The following is a 22,558-nucleotide window of genomic DNA, read 5'->3' on the forward strand; positions in this document are numbered from 1 at the left end:
AAAAGAAGTGGTTTCATGGGCCTGAAACTTGCCAAGTAGGCTAGACTGGCTGATCAAAGAGCCACAGATCTCTGACTATCTCTGACTCCTAGCACCAGTAATACGGTGTGTTCTACTGTGACTGCCCTTAAAAATAAACAAAACAAAACCCACATGGAGTTCAAACGCAGGTTCTCATGCTTGCCAGACAAGCACTTTTCTGGCTGAACCATCTCCATCTTTCCAGACTATCGCCTTCTGTTTCAGACTAGAAAATATTTTAAGAATCGTTACCTTCAATCATTCTTTAGATCTGGGACCTGTTCACTTGTACAGGCATTTATCAACCAGAACAGGAAAAGGTAAATTTATAACTTGTTTCCTATCTGAGATTTTGTGACTCCCTCTTTCCTATACTTGACACATATGGATTTATGTTCAACAGGGCTTAGCAGCAGACCTAAGAGAGAGTACACTTATGAGTCCTCTGGGTCTGAGTCCCTCACTCAGACACAGGATTGGGGTTGAAGGAGTAGAAAACCACTTGTGTCTAACTTTGTCACAATAGTGAGATACCAAATGTGGGGTACTTAAGAGGCCTTGGGGGATTATCGGGGATCATTTCCACCTTCCTGTTGGACACTCAAGTCCAAGTCTGGATGGTCCCATTGTGTAGGGGAATGGTAGAAATAAGTGTCAGCAAGTGACTTGTTCTGCTCAGCAAGGTCTCGCATCCTAAGGTTTTCACAATTTTCAGAAGCAGTGTTACCAGATGGGCCAAGTGCTCATAGGAGCTGGGAATATTTCAGACTGCCACGGCCTTCCTTCTCAAATCATTTTGTTAGTTTGCAGGGTAAAAGATCCTGGCATGAGAAAGCCTGTGCTTACACTGTGTGGAGGATCTGGTGTGTCCAGAGTGCCAAGGGTTAGAAGCTCAAGTCATCAAAGCCATTCTTTTTTTTTTTTTAATTTTTTTTTATTAACTTGAGTATTTCTTATTTACATTTTGAGTATTATTCCCTTTCCCAGTTTCCGGGCCAACATCCCCCTAACCCTCCCCCTCCCCTTCTTTTATCGGTGTTCCCCTCCCCATCCTCCCCCCATTGCCGCCCTCCCCCAACAATCACGTTCACTGGGGGTTCAGTCTTAGCAGGACCCAGGGCTTCCCCTTCCACTGGTGATCTTACTAGGATATTCATTGCTACCTATGAGGTCAGAGTCCAGGGTCAGTCCATGTATAGTCTTTAGGTAGTGGCTTAGTCCCTGGAAGCTCTGGTTGCTTGGCATTGTTGTTCATATGGGGTCTCGAGCCCCTTCAAGCTCTTCCAGTCCTTTCTCTGATTCCTTCAACGGGGGTCCTATTCTCAGTTCAGTGGTTTGCTGCTGGCATTTGCCTCTGTATTTGCTGTATTCTGCCTGTGTCTCTCAGGAGAGATCTACATCCGGCTCCTGTCGGCCTGCACTTCTTTGCTTCATCCATCTTTTCTAATTGGGTGGCTGTATATGTATGGGCCACATGTGGGGCAGGCTCTGAATGGGTGTTCCTTCTGTCTGTTTTAATCCATCAAAGCCATTCTTAGTACCTGATTTTATAAGGGTATAAGAAGTTACTCTAAAAGTCAAGGAAGAATTGATCTGCGATTCAAACTTTTCTGTGTGGAACCTATCTCTTGGCTGCTGCACATTTGAATCAGAAATAAAACTACCATGTGCTATGCTCTTTAAATGACATTAAGATGAGCACTGATTTTAATAGCAGCCGGTGCAGCAAATGCAGAAATAAGCTGGCTCTGGCACCTCGTGTCCACATCTTCATCTACGAGCAAATCAATATGCATCATTTTTGGTGGCTTCCCAAGGAGACATGAATTCATAGATGTGATAGATGGTCGTCTTATGGTTAGAGCAGGCAGGTTGGCAAACACAAAGGTCCTAGTAAAGAAGACACAGGAAACCTAGGCTCCGAGAAGATATGACGCTGGTAGCCAAAATCTAAGTGCTACAGGGTTACAAGCCAAGGAGCTCAGGTAGCCTCTAACAGAGGAACGGGTAAGGAACTGTGGTAGAGCCTCCAGAATCCGCTGTACTAGCCCATTTTGCACTTCCGAGTTTGCCTCCAGAGTTATAACTACTATACCATTATATGGTATTAAGTTTCTGTTGTTGAAGCTAAGGGAAACCAATCCACCCTCTAATGACTCATGACCCACACGTTAGAAAAAACACATCACTGAAAATGCTCACATGAGTTACTCAGGCCTTATGATCACTCAGGATGTCACAATCCCTTAAGCTCTCGGTAGACCCTCACCTGCTAGTTGGCCCATGTGTGTGGCCATCAAGATCTCCTGGGCTTCTAGACTTCTGTGCAGAAAACTCCCTTCTGAAGTGTTTGTCACTGTCAGTACTCAAGCAGAACTTGCCTGGAGCAGCTGCTCAGATGAACACTTGTTGCCATGGTTGCCTGGAACAAGTACAAGGAGCAATAGATTCAAGTCGGGTTCTCAACTTTTGAAAGTACACATCCTACGGTATGCGGGGGAGGCAGCCTATTCAGAGAGTAACTGTGTGGGCAGGGAATTGAGCTCAAACCCCAAGAGGCTGCTCCTTCATCCACACTGGGTTTGCGACCTTCCTAATTGGGTAGTGAGGGGTTGTAATTGTAAAACAGGTGTCAGAAATAAAATAAAAAGGTTCTTTGGTGGTTCTCATAGTGAAGAGTGCAGGGGCTAGGAATGGACTTGTATATTGTGGAAAGAGACCTTCAACTTTTCTTCCCTGACCTGTTCTGTGGCAACTATAGTTTACCTGGCATACAGAATTTCAGAATATGAAGGTTGGGTTTCTAGATGTGTATCCTGCTAGTCGTGTGGCCTGAGCAGACAGAACAATCTCTACACTACCAATCAATGTCAATGTCCTAATCTTGTGGTAGGGGAGCCAGGGACTTGTTCAATGAGATAATCAGTGCATTGATACAAAGCTGCCTGGCCAAGCCTGAAGCATCTAAACACCAGGATACTGACAGTACTAAGAACAACCTCAGAGACAATGCACCCCTATAGAATGACTAACACCATGGGCAATACCAGAGGCCCTTAGATGATATTTTACAAAATACATATGCCCTGTCCTCACCCAGTAAATGAATCTGTAAGGACCTGGTCTGAGCATGTTTAAGAAACACGTGAGGATAAATGATGGCCCCAGTGATATCCGTGTGCTAATCCCAGGGAACTGTGAATGTTCCCAACATGGCGAGAAGGACTTTGCTATGGTGATAAGAAGGTTGAGATGAGGAAAGTACCTGGGTTACTGAAGTAGAACATGAATAGAACCACACAGATTCTCTATAAGAGGGGAGGAAGTCTGGCTAGGGGAGAAGAAAAATGAGAGCAGAGACGGGTGTTACATTCTGAGGATGGAGGAAGAGGATACTGTAAGGTCTTGGGTTCAAGAGAGGAACATGGAGACAGTTTGTCTTTTTGAGTAAAAGGTTTACTAGGAGAGTTATTAGTACCAATAACATTCAGGCAATATGATGGAAAAACTAAAGTTCAGGCCTATGAACAAATCGAGGGTCTCTTCTTACCGTTCAGAATGTGGGGAAGGGCCCGTGTATGTATTGAATGAGGAGCTCACAGCACCTTCGTGCACTCAGGTTTCTCTGAGTGTGGGAGAAAAACCTTTCGGCTGCAAGGTCACAGCGCTGGGCTTGTCCTTTCCAGGGGACTGGTTACCTGAGAAGCTTTCCAGGAAGTGAGGATTAGAGTTAAAGTTAGTCCCAATAGGGTAGCTGTTGTTTCCTTTTACAGCAGCTGAGATGGGGGTAGGGTGGAGTCTGTTGCAGGTAGGCAAGGCCTAAGTAGCCTTTTAACCCAAAACCTGATTGTAGCCAGAGACCAGAAGTAGACATTATAAGCTGAACGGGCCTCTAGGCCCTGAAGAGAGAACTTACCTGATATTTAACTCTTGGAGGGTCTTCAACTGTAGCACTTAAAGACCCCCCCTTTGTGACTAAACAAAAGAAGACCCTAGAAAGGAGCCCTGGGGCAGAAAGTGTAGGGTCTAATCAAAACAAATCTGCTCGCATCTTCTCCCTCCCCGCCAGACTTTTCCTGCTAAGAGAAGCTTGTCTTACTTCTGGCACAGCATAGCATCCCTCAGGGGATGTTTCCTGACTAGCCTAAGATAAAGCTCCCCTCCCCCTTCCTGCAGGGGTGAATGAAGTCTATAGTTTCATATAATAAGACTTAAGAGGAAAGTGGTAGGGGGTGTCTCTGTCTTTCCTTCATGTCTTATACAGCTTAACCCCACCCCCTTTTTTTCTGTCTGCTTTTGAATGTGATTATGGGACATTGTGATTCCTGGAACTGTAGTAGCCCTCTTGTGCCCAAGAAAAAACAAACCTAGGGACACTCTTGGGAATGAGGGGGCAGAAACCCAAGGGGCTGAGATCCTTAATAAGTTCCATGTGTGGCCTGAATCAACCCAAGAAGCACTCATCTCTGGGTCTCCTGTTTAGTGGCAGATTAAGGGGTCTTGATTTTAAAAGGAAACATCATGCTTACTGTTTACACAACTCCCGGACCTGCAAAGACATAATTATTCCTTTCACCTTTCTTGTCTTTTTCTTTCAGATGCTAAACCCTAAGTGTGTTTTTCCTGGTACTGTGGTACCCTTTTCTAAAGCTCCCCTCCTAGCCAAGTGGCTGATGGTCCACCATGTGACCAGCCTTCACTCTGGTTTAACCAAGGCTTCCCTGGCCCATAGTCTCTCCAGTCTCCTCCTCCAGGAAGCTGCTGGGATTTATAGCTCGCCCACCTTGTTGTTTGTCTTTAAACTCTAGTAAAATTATCCTCAGGTCTAAACAAAGAACTTGTGTTTTTACAAGGAAGTCCATGTAACAAATCTTTAAAAACAATACACATAAAACACACAGAAAATGCATATAAAAACATTGAATTATTGTGTTTCTTCTGATTAATAAGGAAATTTGTACAGTCCAAAAGTAAGAGTAGCTTTCACTCTTGGTGCAGCCCTTTCAAAGCCTAGAGAACCAGTTCTATCTGGGTTTGTCCTTTGATTCCTACAAAGAAGTGGTTTGATGGGAAGTGTAGCTCGCTTGTCCCATCTTAGAAGCTAAAGTAACCTCAGAAAGTTACTGATCACAAAGGCCCCTTTCCAAGGCGGTGCAAGCCAGAACAATTGCCAGGGGAGAAAGACTCTCTCACAGAGACAACAGTTTGGGCAGGGAGCTCCAGGGATGCTGCTGACAAGACTCTCCTCACCCGTACTGAGGTGGGCTTTTAAATGGCAAAGTTGCCTTTGAATTGCCCATGTTCCTGCACACAATCCTTCATCCTCGCTCCTGTAGATGGCCCCAATAAATGCATGGGTTCACCAAGCATGGCCATTTTAATCATTACTCTCTGTCTGTCATTGTGGGGAACTAGTAGTTAGACAGGAGAGGGGCCACAGATAGGTAATAAGGATGGCAAACTTCCAGCTTCTTCCTTACCATCCTGAGATTAGGCCAATAAGTTCAAGGCATGGTTAAACAAAGTTGTGGGTCTATTAGCATCCCTTTGTTTAAACTGACCAACCCTAAATTAAGGAACAAAGAATAACCCACTCCCATTCCAGCATTCCAGCTGGAAAGCTAACCAAAGACCCTTAAAGCCTCCAGCCCCCCAGGAGAGGCAAGTCTTTAGCAGCCAAGTTCCCACTCTGTTTTACAAAAGGCCATTCTTGGGGTTGGGGATTTAGCTCAGTGGTAGAGCGCTTCCCTAGCAAGCACAAGGCCCTGGGTTCGGTCCCCAGCTCCGGGGGGGGGGGGGGGGGGGAAGAAAAGAAAAAAAAAATACGCAACAAAGGGCCATTCTTCTGTGTGCCTTGCTCTGTGTGTGTGTGTGTGTGTGTGTGTGTGTATGTGTGTACAAACATGCATACACAAATGTGCATGAACCTTTCCTCACCTTTAATAGAATTCTTTCTTCACCAACTAGTTCTCAGATTTCTTCGGCTGCTTCCTGTTTGTCCTCAAGATTTTTTTTCCTGCCTTTTAATTTTTTAAGTGGCAGAAAAAAGGAACCCAATCCAGACCCCTAGAATGTAACAGTTATGTTATATCTAGGAGGAATAGACATTTTCTCATGTTTCTCCATAAAATGCCACACCACACTCTTATAGAAGAAGCTGTATTAGTATAAAGCCTACACACACCTCCTTACACTATTCTAATACCTAATAAATGCAAACACTATGTAAAGGCGTGTTGTATTGACTAGGCAATAACAATAAACAGCCTGTTCATGCTCAGCACAGACACATTTTTCTTTCAAATATTCTTCATTCATGTTTGGTTGAATCCAAGGACACAGAACCCAGAGGTACCAAGGACCAACAATGAAAAGAATCTTGGTTCAGATTAAATACTATTGAGCAGTTTCTTAGTTCCTGAATTCAGGAGTCAGGAAACATGACACAAAGTCAGTGCTATCTACTGGAGACCTGGGTTTGAGACTGGCTATCACAGACTTGAGCATGGCCCTGGGTAACCGTTGTCCTCTCTGGGTCTCAGGCTTGCCGATGACAGCAGGGATAGTGGAGAAGATGTTTTTCACCTGGCTTCTCTGGGAGTTCCTGGAAACTGGAGGCAGTGCCACAGTCAAAGAAGGGTCAGCCACTTCTGCTTTCACAGCTGATCTGAGTATCTGGTGACTGGCTTCAGTTGGCTGCGATGTTGGCTCCCTCTACTGGCTTAAAAACAAACTTTGGAGGGTGGGAGGAATCAATCTCTCTCTCTCTCTCTCTCTCTCTCTCTCTCTCTCTCTCTCTCTCTCTCTCTCTCTCTTTTCCTTTTTTCCTTTTTAATATCTCAAGCGGTGGAAGCTCCAGCACCCAGGGGTCACAGGGGCTCTCATTCCTCATGGCTTCAGTGGAAGCCACAAAGAGATGCTGTCTTACACTGCTATTATGGGCACCACTCCATGGGAAGCTAAACATTTACAATATGAAGCCAGTGACCCCTGGAGCCATTCTGCACAACAACAAAGGTCACGGGTACTCTGCTGCCTGCGAACCTTCCATACCTGGGGACAGGGCCCACCCCAGAAGGCCTCAGAGGAAGGTAGAGGGACTCATAATAACAACATACTGGTTCCGGGGTGAGTTTTTCAAGCAGGAAAGCCATGTTTGAGTCCCACTTCCCAAACTGCTCTTACGCCGTCGAAGCTCTCATGCTTTCCACTTCCTCACCTTTAAAGTGGACAGGAGCTTGGATTGACTGGAAGCGTGTAGGCTGAAGACAGCACTCAGCACACGGCAAGTGCCCAAAGCTGAACAAAATGATGTTTTCTGGACAGAAAGATAAAATTATTTACTGTATAAAGCCCTGTTTTCATGGGGTAGGCCCTGGTTGCTTTTCTAATGAGCTAATCTTTGGACTGTGTATAAAAGGCCAGCAGCTTCTATGGAACGAGACTAAATTAACCTAACCTTGAATTAGAAGCCATGCTTCCTGGATGAATTCTGCAAGTCACTTAATCTCCAAACCTTGGCTTCCTCTCTGTGAACTAAACACTGATGCTTAAGAACAATGAGCAAACAGAGGAAACTAATTGGTCTCTGCATGAACAGAAGGGTCGAGTGCTTCTTGGTGCTGTGGGAAAGCACCTTGCACTTGGCCGAGTTTGGAGCAAGAGTGTTTACATAATCAGAAATGTGTTCTGAAAAGCTCTTGCCTAGTAGCTGAGCAGCCTCCCCAGAAGAGTTGTGCAAAGCACTGCAAATGCTCCCAAATCTTGTATCCCAGCTGAGACCCTGCTCTAAGGCAGCAATCTACTTGACACAGCCTCTTGGTGTCGAGTCACACAGCCGGACTAACAGGGGCAATGTGGGATGTGGGTTTTCCCACCCGGTCCCCATCTCAGGAGGTAGCATCACTAGCTACTGCTACCGATGGGTTAAAGCTGAACAGGTGTCAACTTTGTGGTCCCCTTTTCTTTTCCACCTACACAACCCACCAACAAGCACCTCTAGATGTCCACACAAGAAAGGTCTCCATCCCCTCCAGCCTAGAGTAAGTCAAAGCCTCAGCCATCCTGTGTCCCCAGCCTTTGCAGACTTAAGTGTCCCACCTGTTCCCAACAACCCTAAATCTGTTCTGGGCATAGATTACAATATAATCCAAATGTAATCTATAATCCAAAACCTTGGGAGGCGGGAGCAGAAGGAGCTAGAGTTTGAAGTCAGCTTTGATTATATAGAGTTCCAGTTCATTACAGAAGTGCCCTATCAGAAGGAGAAGGAAGGGGGGATGGAGGGAGGGAGGAGGGAGGGGGAGGGAGGGGAGGGAGGGAGGGAGGAGGGAAGAACTGGGGAAGGAGGCATGGAGTGAGGGAGAGAGACAGAGAGAGGAATGGAGGATGGGAGGGAGGAGGAGGAGTAAGTGAGGAAGGCAGAGGGAGAAGGAAAACAGGGAAGAGAAAAGAGGGAGGGGGAGGAGACAGGCAAATAGAAAAAGAAAAAAGAAAAAGAAATGAACACCTGGAAGTCTGATCACAGCATTTTTCCATATAGGATCCTGCAGTTTCTCCCCTCAGTGCTGTGGTGTGGACTTCTGTCCTTTTTCCACACACGTTCTTACCACATCCAGACACATTAAGTTCCTTCCTGCCTTCAAGACTCAAGGCCACTGTGCCAACTTCCAGGAACACCTCCAGCCACCGTGTGTCATCCTTTTGGTCATGGAGCAGTCCCTAATCTCTGTAGCTGCCGTGACCTCATCTTTATCACCCTTTCACCTCTCTTGTGTGCACTCAACATAGTCTCTTACAGACTCTAGGGGAACCCGTGATCCATCTCTGGTTCCCATGCCCTTGTGTGACCTCTTCCTAGTGAGGGGCACTCCCAAGACTTACTTCTAAAGAACAGGAACCATGACAGGATATATGTGATTGTGTATACCCATGACGGTGTTACTCAAGAAACGTAATTCATGTCTTGCTAAGTCTCTTTTCCTTGCTGCTGTGTGAGCTGGCAGGAGGAGGCCGACATGAAACAAGGAACTGGGGACCCCGTTCTGTAGCCTCAAGGAATTGGATGTGACCCATGTCTGTGTATGCTTAGATGCATATCCTTTCCTAGGTGTACCTCAGAGAAGAACCCAGGGCAACTCTGTTAAAATTGGTATGTCCTTTCATGCCAATAGTTGTTACAGGTTATTAATTGGTAAAAAAAAAATAAACAAACCACAAATACAACTGGTAATTTACTCCAATCTTGGGAGCAAGGCCAGGGACCTCTCTGTTCCCCAAGACTGAAGCCTAAGAACCCAGCTGGCTTGTCAACAGTATACACAGGTCAGACCCTTGTGTGAAGTAAAGAGATGCTCAATAAACAGCAACTGTTACTACTAATACTTCATGATGTCAGTAGCATAGAACAATTCTTTTTTTTTTTTTAACACTTCAAACTAGATTTTAGTTTTTCAGTTAGGTAAGATAAAATGACTAATTAATATTTGGATGCCTACATAATTCACAACTGTCTGTTTTGTTAAGAGAAAATTCTACTCATTTATTGAGTATCTTTAAACTCCTGAGCCCTTTAAACTACCAATCAATGAATATTTATTGACTAGTTTTAGGACAGTATTAGAGTTATCCACCCTTGTTAATTCTGCTGAAGTTCTCTAATGTTTTCATATTTGTATATGCTTTAAAATTTTACTGTGTATCTATTAATTAGTTTGCTATTTTTTTGCTCTTTTAATAAAGATTATTTAGATTCATTATATAAAATGTTGGGGAATAACATAAAGAAGAATATGATAAACATTTTTTAAAACCTTTACTTTTATTTGAATTACATTTTTCTTTTAGTCATTTGTTCTTTTTATCCCTTACCTAAATTTATTTTTGACTGGCAATTTAATACTAGCATAATTGGCTGCCTATCATAACATAATTGAACATTGCACATTGAGAACAATTCTTGTTCTCTGATGGGTGGATCTTTAGGGTCAAGTGCAGCCAGATAGCATAGGATGTGGAAAAGTTGAGGGCTTTACGCCCTGCTAGCACCAGTGACATCAGTTGTTTCTCCCCAGCAAACTTCCTTTTCTTCTGATATTTCTTTGAGAGGCTCCTTCCTTCTTTCTGACCCCATCCAACTGAGGGACCAGAGCAGCTGATCTGGGCCACTCCCCATTCAGACTCTTACACATACATGGGCAGATGTAATACTGGACACTGTGATGAGTTCAAACTTGGTCACATGGCCCTAATCTGTCCAGTCAGAGCCAAGCCTAGAATTTGTACATATTACGGGTATAGAAAGTACTCAAGATAGTACTCAAGAGTCAGCTAGGCTCAGTTCCCAGTTCTCTAAATGCTTCCTGATCACGTGAGCAATGACTTGCTGCATACCATCCCCACAGTGATGGGGCACGGCCCCATGAACTGTAAGTGAAGAACCTTTCTTCACTAAAAGTGCTACTTTGGGGGTATTTGATCATAGCAAAGAGGGAAAGTAATTACTGCCCCACTGTGAATTCAACACAGAAATCGTGGTGGTGTTTTTTGTGTTCCCCAAGGTCCACATGGAAACAGACCGGAGTGCTAGTGGGATAGAAGGAACTCTTAGAGAACAGGGCTTAAGGGGAAGAAGTTAGGTCATTGAGGACTTCCCTTAAGGGGCTGTTTGGACGCCAGCCTCCTCTTTCTGACCCCTAGCAGCCACCATGAGGTGAGCAGTCCTCCACCATGCACTCCAGCCATGATGTGTTATGCCATCGCAGGCCCAAATCAACAGGACGAAGGGACTCTGTACTATAACCTCAAAAACCATAAGCCCTACTTTTTCCTTTGTAAGTATGATTATCTCTGGTCTTTTGTCATGATAGCAAAAATCTGCTTAATGCCTATTTTGACATATGGGAATAAGTAGGAGAAAAAACATAGCAAGAAGCAAATAAATATTTAATAAAATACCACAGTAAATGGAGTGGGAATCATTGCACGGGCTTTGGTTTGCTTTGTAGTCTACGGTGTGTGTTTGGTTTATTGGTGTGTTAAGAAATGGCTTGACAGAGCAAGCTCTTTTCAACAATATTAACATATCAAGTGCAAATATGTCAAAGATCAAGGCATGTGACAGACGAGGCCTTGAGACTTTTCCTACAGGACTCCTGGCTGCAGGGTTAAGACAGCTTTTCAAGTTCTAAAAGGCCAGGATTTCCAAATGCTGATGCTCTTCTGATAAACAGTGAGTAGAGCTGGCTCTCTTTGGATTATTATTCTAACCTCTTATTTCAAATGACTGGGAAAAACCTCTTCTTCATCTCTGCCCCACCCCAAAATGCAACTAAACATCAAATACAATTTACCGTACCCAAAGATGGGCCCTGGAACCCAGAGGCCCTAAAGGTTAAACTTCTAGAAGCCCACCACTCTGCTAAAGTCAAGACTGCATACCAGGGAGCAGTGAGGGGTGGGTGGGGAGGCCACCTTGGCCACTGCAGAAGTTTGGACACAGTGAGTGCAGAAGCAGGGCCCCTGTTCAGCACTCTCTTTGCACTATAGTCCTGAGAGGTGAGACGAAGAGCTCCTCTAGATGCTTAGAAAGCAATCTTTGGTTCCATTTGCCTGTCATTCCTGGTCACACCCCTCAAAGGCCAAGCTTCTCAGACTCTGTGAACTTCATAGCCAGCTGAGAGTCGATGTTGGCATGTTGCTGTGTTGGTGGCCTGCTGGGTAAGTAAAAAGACAAAATGGTTAGCTCAGGAGTGACACTGAGAATGGCCCAGACCATGTGAAGTACTTTTTGAGTGGTGTTTTCTGTGAGCTCCTGCCATAGAAGGTAAGAAAGCCAGGCTCTCTCTGAGCTGAAGTGGTACCTGACCAAGTTCTGCCTAATGATGTGTTTTGGGGGAGAACGAGGGATAGATCTTGAGAGAAGGAGTTTCTTGTGCTCCCTTGCATGCTTGTGTACTGTCTCACAGGTGTCCCCTCCCCCAACCCTGAACATGGGTTTCTACCTGGAGCTGTAGCAGTTTTCTTATGGCCATGAGGAGGCAAACCCATGGGCTAAAGACAGCAGTGCAGAAAGGCTCAAGGCTCTGGGTATACAGTGACACCACGCAGTGGTTGTACCAGCCCTGGACTGTCTCCATCTCTTAAAACTCTATTTAAGTTAGTATCCACCTCAAGAGATTTTGTTTTTAACTAATTGCTATTAAGAAACATTCCTACCTGGTCACCAAAACAGGACATCTTTGTAAGCAAAGATATGAAGAAGCATTGGGGAGTCCCACAGACTCTGTAATCCTGGCTGCCTGGGAGTCTAAGGCAGGAAGGAGATTGAGTTCAAGGCCAGCCTGATCAATGTATCAAGCACTTGCCTAAAAATTTAATAATGATAGCAATAAGAATGATAATTTTAAAGACTGGAAGAATGCTTGCCTCAGATGCCTGAATTCTAAATTCTATCTGTAGTATTGGGTTGAGTCAGGTGTGATGAAGCCAGGCCCACTCTAGCTATTTTGGGAGACCCAATGTGACATGGGGCAAATGATACAAGCTGCCCAGGCCCCTCACTTCTCCCTCCACTGGTCTGCAGGCTCTAAGAAGTCTCTCTATATCCTTTGACATTAAAATTATCTACAGAGAAGATCACAATGCTTACAAACTATCTAGTGTGTCTTCCTAAGTAGGGCCATCTTAAAATTTGCTTCCTTTTTCTAGAAGAAAAAGAAAGAGGAGGAGGAGGAAGGGGAGGAAGAAGAGGAGAAGGAGGAGGAAGAGGAGGGGGAAGAGGAAGAGGAGTTGTGTCATTTTTCATATTTTCAGTTCAAACCCATTAAGTCATGGAATGAATTGCTAGCCCCTCTTTCTTCTCTTGAGCTTTGAGTCAATCAATGAGTAAAGATTTTCCTGGTACAGGAGTTCTCCAAGGGCACTTAATTTATCACAACTCTTCATTTTCAAGGCATAATGTCACAACCACACATGCTACATATATACACGTTGACTGTAATATTAAAAAAGTGAAAAAAATCCCATATTCACTAAATGAAGCAAGTATCATTACAGAGTTCAGGTACACTATCAGAGAAAGGTCCACAGTCCTCTGCAGAAGGCTTTCCCCTTCCCCAGCTGTGCTGGGGCTCAGGCACATGCACTGGTGGTACAGATGCAGGGTGTAAGGGCCAGCACTGCTAATTCCATCAGAGCACAGAGTTAGGAGATGTATGACAGCCAGGGCTGGCATTGTGCACCTAACATTCTGGCACTTGGAGAGTAGGCTGAGGCAGGAAGAGTGAGAGGCTGGGGCTAGCCTAAACTATACCAACCCTGGCCATATAACTGGGGGTGGGAAAAATAGAGAAAGTCAATGACAAAATATAAGGCAGTGTGACCTGGATAAATCCATTTTGTTTGTAAAATACAACCATTTTTCATTAATACTTTTTTTTTTATAGATGAGTAATATTCTTCCTTTTAAGTGAACAGCCAGTTCTGGAGTTGCTGTTATAATTTCAGTGGGACTATTATCAAAGTACTGAACCCATTCCTTGGATGCTTCAATAGACTTTGAGAAAGTAAAGTGAGTCCAGAGAGGAAGTAGGGCATCTCTGCCCAAATGGGAACAGAGGGCCTGACGGGTCAATTGGGAAGAGGAGAACCAGGTCAAGCCTCTCCACTGACAAACACCATTCTGATTTTGCTTCTCTTTTCTTTTTAAATGAGTTCTCGTGTGTATATACATACATGTGTGTGTAGGTACACTTTCACATGTATCATCCTCAAGAACACTGTCTACCTCCCTTGAGACAGGTCTCCCATTGGCCTGGAACTCTCTGATTAGGCTGGGCTGGCTGTGCTGAGATTGGGAGTGTGTACTGTGTCTGGCATTTTTATGTTGGTTCTGGGACTCCTGACTCAGAACCTCTGGCTTGAGCTTCTACCCAAGCACCTCATTGTGCTTCTAGGCCTGGAGTCTAATTAAAGCAGAGTTTCAGGCAGGGAGGGTTTGTTTTTTTTTTTTTTTTGCAAAGCACTGCCTTCCATATGCCAAATAGGGCGCCGTGTGTCTTTTAAAACTGATAGGGATCAAAGCAACTTGTGAGAAGCTGGCTATGATTCCAGGGACTATCAGTTAAGCAATCTTCTGAGAACAAGCCCTGGGCAATTTAAGATCACAGATACTCAACATGTGGAAATGACAGTAAGATAACCTTTTTTGGGGAGAGAGAAAATGCTGGGAATCAAAGACACCTAGACAAGAGGTGAGAGAGTCTTTTGTTAAGAGGCTCAAGGGCTATCTATCCTGTAAGAAGACTGAAGCTCAGGGTACTAGTGGGGTTTTGGAGCATGGACTGGCAAGTCAATCAAGGCCAGAGGGGGCAAATTTGGCAAGCCATCTGTCTTTGTGGAGTCTGAATAAAGTTTTATTGCAACACAGCCAGACCTGTTTATTTGTTTAACATCTGTTCTCACGTTGCAGTAACAGAGCTGAGAGGCTAGCCATCACCTACACGGCCTAGAATGTTTACTAGGTGTCCCTTTGCAGAGATTGTTGGCCTATGTTTTACAGTCACTTTATATTTTCGTTGAGTCTTACCATACCTAATGGATTTAGATTTAAGTCCCTTCTCAGCTATTCTCAGCTCTGGTACTTGACTTTCCTCTTTCTATCACAGAATGAGGCTCACCCCTAGAGTTACATGCCATGTGGCTGGAAAGTGCTCAGCACAGACTCTGGCACTAAGCAAATACTCAACAGGCCTGGGCCACAGTTATCAAACTAGTGGAAGCCTAGGTGAAGAACAAGACAGACTCAGTACATGGGAACCTAAGAATCTACAATCTATACACAGCACAAAAATCAAGTATCGAAAAAGTGCAGGCACCAAACTCTGACACTACTGCTGAGGCCAAGAAGGGCTTGCTGACAGGAGTGTGGAATGGCTATTCCCTGAGAGGTTCTACCAGTACCTCACTAATACAGATGCAAATACAGCCAACCATTGGCCTGAGCCTGGGAGCCCCAATGGAAGAGCTAGGGGGAAGGGCTGAAGGAGCTAAAGGGGTTTGTAACCCCATAGGAAGAACAATATCAACTAACCAGATGCCCCAGAGCTCCCAGGGATTAAACCACCAACAAAGAGTACACATGGAGGGACCCATGGTTCCAGCTGCATATGATGGCCTTATCTGACATCCATGGGAAGGGAGGCCCTTGGTCCTGTGAAGATTTAATGCCCCAGTGAAGAGTGATGATGTGGGAGTGGATGAGTGGGTGGAGGAGCACCCGCATAGAGGCAAAGGGGAGTGGGCATTGTGGAGGGGAAAACAGGAATGGGAATATCATTTGAAATGTAAATGAATAAAATGATGAATAAGTTTTTTAAAAAGTGGCCTTTGAAAGTCCCTTGAGGAGCAGGGAGGAGCACATCACAAAAGATTGTCTCCCAGGTACTCCAGCGATACTAGGTTTCCCTCCAACATCTAAAAAGTTCACTGCTCCCCCAGTCAAGACCCAGGAGCCACACTGTGTGTAGAGCTGGGGAAGGAAACTCCACATAGTAAACGTGAGCCATATTCAACGTGCTGGGAAGATAACACTGGGATGAGCTGAGGAGACAAAGGTAAATTGTGAGGACAACAGCTTCCCAACTCCAAATCACCCTGCAAGGTAGGCGTGGCAACCTGATAGGTGAGCCTCTTCCCTGTTTACCTCCCTTCCAACCCTCCTAAACTTGGGCCCCATTTGGCCTTTGTAATTTAAATAGACACCCTCTTAGAAGAATTAGTAAGTGCCCAGGAAGCTACTCCAGCTCTATGGGTGATGGACTAGGGAGGGTAGCAGTAAGAAACTCTACTGTAAATGTGTAGCTGATATGCAATGTCCATGGGCAACTGTGAGGGACACCTGTTTCTTATAATTTGGCTTCTAGACGTCAAGTGGGATTATCTCTGGTTATCTGTGTGAATCCCCCAAATGACCAAGATTAAGTTGTTCCATTGACTTGTATTTACCTTGGAGAAAACCAGTAGCTCATGAGGCAGGAGACCACCACATAGGACATCATGGCTATCCCTGACAAGGCAAGCGATACGAAGCCCAGGCCACAGAGGATGCAGAGCAGTGAGAGACCACAAACAGAGATGACCAGGCCTAGGAGGAGAGTGTGGTTAGGATGTGCCTTCATCTGAAGCAGGCTGAGAATGAGAAGACCCAGCCCAGGTTATCTAAAATACTGACAGCTGACTCAGATATTTTGAAGTCAGCAGAATTCCCATAAAAAATTTACATTTCTGACATTTAAAATAGTTATATAGTTCAACACCTGAGTAGGCCTCGGTTTCTGGCATCAACTAGCTGGACCTCTCTTTGCCTCGTTCCCTACCGTTGATAAACTATATTACACTTGGGGGTCTCTCTGCTCATTTGGTTGCCTGTCCAATTTAAGGCTCAGAAGGAATGAATTATGTCTCAGATTACAGTGGTAGTGAGGGATGCACACAAGAGCCTGTGTTTTAACCCCTCTGACAAGCTGCCTTGGACCAGAAAGAGGAGCCTTTGATGAGAATGGCAGATGGTCAATAAATACTGTCCAGCTTATTGAGTTACTTCCCAGTAACCTTGGGTAGAGTGAGTACCTTCCAGTAATATGGCCCCCATAAGAGCACCCAGGGAGGTGAGCACCACGATGAGCAGGAAGAAGCCGACAGGGATGGCTGACATGGTAACAAACATCAGCACGGTGAGAACCAGGAACGGATGCCTGTCCAGGAACCGGCCCACTGAGGACTTCATAAAGGCAACCACCTGTGGGCAATGGACGAGGAGCCAGGGTTAAGTGCTGGGTCCACATCTCAGGTTGAGTTGATCGGCCCCAGCTGTGGAAAGTACAGCCAGAATCAGAGGCCTCTGGCAAGTCAGAGGCCCATGGCATTAGTACAAAACATCTCCTAAGACATGAGGAGCTTGCACCTGGCAGCATAAGAGGCAGCTGTGGAAAGGGTGGCAAATGTGAGGTTCACCCACAAGTCCTGTGGGTGGAGGAAAGGTACTACTCTCTTGCTTAACACAAGGCCTCTCAGAAAGACACCCTCTTATGTGTGCAATGTATATACAATATGCCTACTGTTCCTCAGGTAAGGTTTTCATGGCTGAGGTTACCAAGGAACAGAGGGATTAAGTCCTAGATGTTCAGCGTCACTCAAGTGCTTAATGGAGACGTAGAACATTAGACCCCACCTGGCATCTGTTGTGCCCAATCTCATTTTCCACGTGATTTGTGTGTATGGGGAAATTTAAGATGCAATTGACTAAATGCTTTATTTGGAGTCACCCAGTTTCCAAGCCTGGGTATTCAAAGCTAAGATCTTTAACTCCAGATGCTAAATGCCTGCAATGGTTTGCCAGCACATCAATGCTTTTATGGTACCAACTGGATGTTTTGGTGGGCCACACAGCCTGATGATGATGACCATGTGTTGTTTTAATAAACAGGCTACCCTACTTCAAAGGCTAAGGAATGGGAAAGCAAACTCCATGGAGAAAGCTACTTCAGTGCACAGCAGATCTTAGGATCTTAGTCAACCCTGAAAGGATGAGCATCCCGCCCACTTTTCAGGACTCAGAGCTTTACTCTCCTCATTACTGGCATTGAGGCTCATTTCTTCAAAGATCCCATCATTCAAAAACCTTCCTCTAGAAAAGTAACCACCAATCCAGCTACAAAACCTGCAGTGTACAACCGTGATCTGTCTGCATGACACCTAGGTACAATAGTGGTACACATGCTGTGGCAGTAACCACTCTATGGCTGGATTAAGGCTCACTCCACAAGATGGAGCCCATGCTTGACCCTGCTCTCACGACCAAGAACCTAGACTAGAGAGGCCATGGGCCTTGAGGAAAGCTAAAGGAACACAGCAATAAAATTACTTCTAACTACATTCTACTACACTCACAGATCAGTGCTTCACTCAGCTACCATGAGAGAAACATCCTCTTGCAGTAGATTGGAACTAATGCAAAGACCCACGGCTGAAACATGTACAGAGAATAAGAGATATTGGAATACTCAGTCTTAAATGGGATGTCTTAGCCAAGCTCCTCCTCCCAGGGTTCAGGGAGCTGTGCAGAAGAGCTAAAAGCCAAAGGGGATGGGAGACTCCAAGGAAACAGTGTCTTCCAGATACAACAAGACTGATGCACTCATGAACTCAGAGATGGGGAAGCATGCATAGGGCCTGCATGGGTTCACAGCATCCCAACACTGAGAGGGGTAGGTGGGTGCCCTACCCCACAGCATGCACTGCCACAGCATGTGTACAACTATTGTACCTAGGTGTCATGCAGACAGATCACGGTTGTACACTGCAGGTTTTGTAGCTGGATTGGTAGTTACTTTTCTAGAGGAAGATTTTTGAATGATGGGATCTTTGAAGAAATGAGCCTCAATGCCAGTAATGAGGAGAGTAAAGCTTTGAGTCCTGAAAAGTGGGCGGGATGCTCATCCTTTTGGAGGAGGAGGAAGAAGAGGAAGAGGAGGAAGAAGAGGAGGAAACCAGGATGAAATATATTGTATGATAAAAAGATTTTTTTTAATAAGAAAAAACTATTCGGAAAAAAGTGGAAGCTGAAGTGGAAGGGTGGGCTTCCTCCATCAAAAGTTGGTCTTTCCTGTGTCTTGCTCCTTAGGGAATTGGAGGCCAGTGGCTATTATTGAAAATGCCTCTTTCCCCACAAAAGCTCCACCAGAGAACTACTAAACCTGATAAACAACCTCAACAAAGTGGCTGGGTATAAAATTAACTCAAACAAGTCAGTAGCCTTTCTCTACTCAAAGGAAAAACAGGCTGAGAAAGAAATTAGGAAAATGACACCTTTCACAATAGTCCCAAATAATATAAAAATACCTTGGTGTTACTCTAACCAAGCAAGTAAAAGATCTGTATGACAAGAACCTCAAGTCTCTGAAGAAAGAAATTGAAGAAGATCTCAGAAGATGGAAAGATCTCCCATGCTCATGGATTGGCAGGATTAATATAGTAAAAATGGCCATTTTGCTGAAAGCAATCTACAGATTCAATGCAATTCCCATCAAAATTAATCTCAATTCTTCATAGAGTTAGAAAAAGCAATTTTCAAATTCATTTGGAATAACAAAAAACCCAGGATAGTGAAAACTATCCTCAGCAATAAAAGAACTTCTAGGGGAATCACCATCCCTGACCTCAAGCAGTATTACAGAGTGATAGTGATAAAACTGTATGGTATTGGTACAGAGAAAGGCAGATAGACCAGTGGAATAGAATTTGAATACCCAGAAATGTACCCATACATCTATGGTCACTTGATTTTTGACAGAGGAGCTAGAACCATCCAGTGGAAAACAGATAGCATTTTCAACAAATGGTGCTGGTTCAACTGGAGATCAGCATGCAAATAGATCCATTCTTATCACCATGTACAAAGCTTAAGTCCAAGTGGATCTAGGACCTCCACATAAAACCAGATACACTCAAACCAATAGAAGAAAAAGTGGGGAAGACCCTCCAATACATGGGCATTGGGGAAAATTTCCTGAATTTCTCAGCTGAGGAATATCGAGTGGCTGAGAAGTACTTAAAGAAATGTTCAACATCCTTAGTCATCAGGAAAATGCAATTCAAAAAAGTCCTGAGATTCTACCCCACACCAATCAGAATGGCTAAGATCAAAAACTCAAGTGACAGCAAATGCTGTCAAGGATGTGGAGAAAGAGGAATACTCCTCCATTGTTGTTGGGATTGCAAACTGGTACAACCACTCTGGAAATCAGTCTGGAGGTTCCTCAGAAAATTGGGCATTGCACTACCTGAGGACCCAGCTATACCTCTCCTGGGCATATACCCAAATGATGCTCTAACATACAACAAGGACACATGCTCTACTATGTTCATAGCAGCCTTATTTTATAGTAGCCAGAAGCTGGAAAGAACCCAGATGCCCTTCAACAGAGGAATGGACACAGAAAATGTGGTACATCTATACAATGGAGTACTACTCAGCTATCAAAAACAATGACTTCGTGAAATTCATAGGCAAATGGATGGAACTAGAAAATATCATCCTGAGTGAGGTAACCCAATGACAAAAAAAATACATGGTATGCACTCACTGATAAGTGGATATTAGCCCAAAAGCTCAAATTACCCAAGATAAAAATCCATAGACCACATGAAGCTCAAGAAGAAGCATGACCAAAGTGTGGATGCTTCAGTCCTTCTTGAAACGGGGAACAAAAATATTCATAGGAGGAATAAGGAGACAAAGTTTGAAGCAGAGACAAAAGGAATGGACATTCAGAGCCTGCCCCCTCCAGGTATACAGCCCATTTAAATACAGCCACCAAAACTAGATAATATTAATGAGGCCAAGAAATGCATGCTGACAGGAGCCTGATATAACTGTCTCCTGAGAGGCTCAGCCAGAGTGTGACAGATGGTCTGCTAGCACCAAACCATTGAACTGAGAGTGGGTTCCCTGTTGGAGGAATTAGAGAAAGGATTGAAGGAGGTGAAGGGGCTTGCAACCCCATAAGAACAACAATACCAACCAAGCAGAGCTCCCAGGGACTAAACCACTAACCAAAGACTTCTCTGGATGTGGTTGTAAAGGTCTCTCAGCCCTCTGGATCCATGAACCCAAGTAAAACTCTTTCCTCAGTAAGTTGCTTTGATCGTGGTGTTTTATCATAGCAATAGAAAAGTAACTACAACAAAACTGTTCAACCCAGGAATTGCTTTCTCTGAGAGAGAATGATAATGGTCAGGTCACAATGTAGGAGAAAGAGATGGTTCATCCACATCTAACACTTATACCCATTAAACACACATTCCAGGTAAGCCCGTCCCAATAGGCTTCTGTCTGCCAAGTGCAAAGCCAAAGTAAGCATGGCCAAGAAGGCTTGCTACCTGCAGCAGGTGAGGAGAGCACAGGAGCCATTTCCAAACCAAGACTTTCTTCAAACAAAGGAAGCACAGGGTTTTTAGTCAGAGAGCCTACACATATCCATATAGGGCTAAGTGTGGAGAGCTTTGGGGCCACTTGTAGAAACTTGGCAGGAATTTGACATTGGGCCAGGACATGGAAGTAAGTCAGGCAGGAATCTGACTTTGGGCTAGGACTCAGGAAATAGGCTCAGATTAAGAATATTTACATTTGGGCTAGTGGGTCCAGCCAAGGTGTGTGTGGCGTTCCTTTTGTCTCTGTCATCCTGATAAGCCCCATAGAAACGTTGTTTATGGGACTTTGTTCACTGCCTTGTTTGCTCCCTGACTATTCGTGTTTATTGCCTTGTCTGTTCCTTGACCTAGGACTGATCTCATTATTTTGCATGTACTTAAAATGGTATAAAAGCAGACTGTGAAAAAATAAACCTGCCTCGGCCTCAGAACTGGTTGGGGTCATGCTAGTGTTGTCTAATTGTCTTTTTTCTTTTTAATCTTCTATCCGTCCCGTTGACTGACTGAGCTGGCTTGAGCTGGCTTGAGCTGGCTTGGTCAGGTAAGCACACTCCAGAGCATGCTCAGTTCAAGTCAGAAACACCAGACAGTCATAAACTCCTCTGGGCATGCCTCCTCCCCGTGTGTGTGTGTGTGGGGGGGGCGTGCATGCTCATTTGAGTGCCATGTGTGGGCAACACATTTGAAGTCAAAAGATAACCTCAGTTGTTGTTCTGCCAGCAGCACTAGCCAACTTTATTCTGAAACAAAGTCTATCACTGGCTTGGGACTTACCAAGTAGGCCAGGGGGGCCCAGGGATCCATCCACCAGTCTCCACCTCCTGACGCTCACAAGTATAAACTGTCACTCCTGGATTCTTTTCCAGAAGGTTCTGAGAACACAACTCAAGTCCTCAAGCACTTTTCCTGCCAATCACCTCCTCAGCCTCATTTTCTTCTGAAGTTTTAACTGAAGAAGAACAAAGGCTACTTTGAAAGTGTGTTGTACAGGGCTTTTCCCCTAAAGGTGCCTGCCTGACTTAGCAGCTAACACTTCACAGATCTTCATGTGTTTTCCCTACAAAAGTTTTGGGGCAGATAATGAGGAGGAGCTGAACAATACCCAAGACCAAAGGCTTTGGTCATCACTTGCCACTTTCCTGGCAGCAGGAGGACAGGAGGTGAGAGGGCTCAGCATGCAGTGGCATGCCCTGCAATGTTCATTGGCTAACCTGGAGGAAGAGATGGGCCTCCTACCCATAATTTACAGACATGGGCTGCACTGAACAACCCAGGATGCCAAACGAGAGTAAAGAGTACCATCATTAGCCAGACTCAGTGAAGAGCCTTCTCAAATGGCATCCCAGATAATTCCCCCAGCAGCCCAAGGCCTGGTGTTGCTCATCCTAGATAAGAGGAGCTAGAGGCCAACTGAATGAACGTGGCCAAGGTCAGACAAGACTGATTTATTTATAAATGTTCTCTGGCGTGAGAGTTTGGATAGTCGGGTCCACATGGTCGGGATTTGTGATAGGATGGTCCCACTGAGGTTGTTCACAGCCAGGAA

General features: G+C 44.8%; 1 protein-coding gene and 1 long non-coding RNA gene across 6 annotated transcripts in view; both read right to left on the reverse strand.

The window, feature by feature from the left end:
• Nucleotides 1-1,639: 1,639 nt before the first annotated feature.
• Nucleotides 1,640-3,910, reverse strand: LOC116891587. The gene is made up of 3 exons (XR_004386848.1): nucleotides 3,572-3,910; nucleotides 2,291-2,443; nucleotides 1,640-1,911 (listed from the first exon to the last, which is right to left on the reverse strand). It is a non-coding gene; the product is annotated as an uncharacterized LOC116891587 (long non-coding RNA).
• A 7,034-nt stretch (nucleotides 3,911-10,944) lies between these two features.
• The window catches only part of Tmem159 (transmembrane protein 159), an 84,863-nt gene continuing 73,249 nt past the window's right edge, over nucleotides 10,945-22,558 (reverse strand). For 4 of the 5 annotated variants that reach the window (XM_032892771.1, XM_032892770.1, XM_032892768.1 and 1 more), the window contains 3 exons: nucleotides 16,651-16,819; nucleotides 16,027-16,165; nucleotides 10,945-11,735 (listed from right to left, as the gene is read on the reverse strand). In XM_032892771.1, coding sequence (XP_032748662.1) covers nucleotides 11,654-11,735; nucleotides 16,027-16,165; nucleotides 16,651-16,819 — 390 coding nt within the window. In that variant the 3' untranslated portion in view covers nucleotides 10,945-11,653. The remainder of the gene's footprint in view (nucleotides 11,736-16,026; nucleotides 16,166-16,650; nucleotides 16,820-22,558) is intronic. The other variant, XM_032892772.1, reaches the window with a different exon arrangement.

The sequence above is a fragment of the Rattus rattus genome, chromosome 2 (assembly GCF_011064425.1).
Source record: "Rattus rattus isolate New Zealand chromosome 2, Rrattus_CSIRO_v1, whole genome shotgun sequence".
Classification (NCBI taxonomy): Eukaryota; Metazoa; Chordata; class Mammalia; order Rodentia; family Muridae; genus Rattus; species Rattus rattus.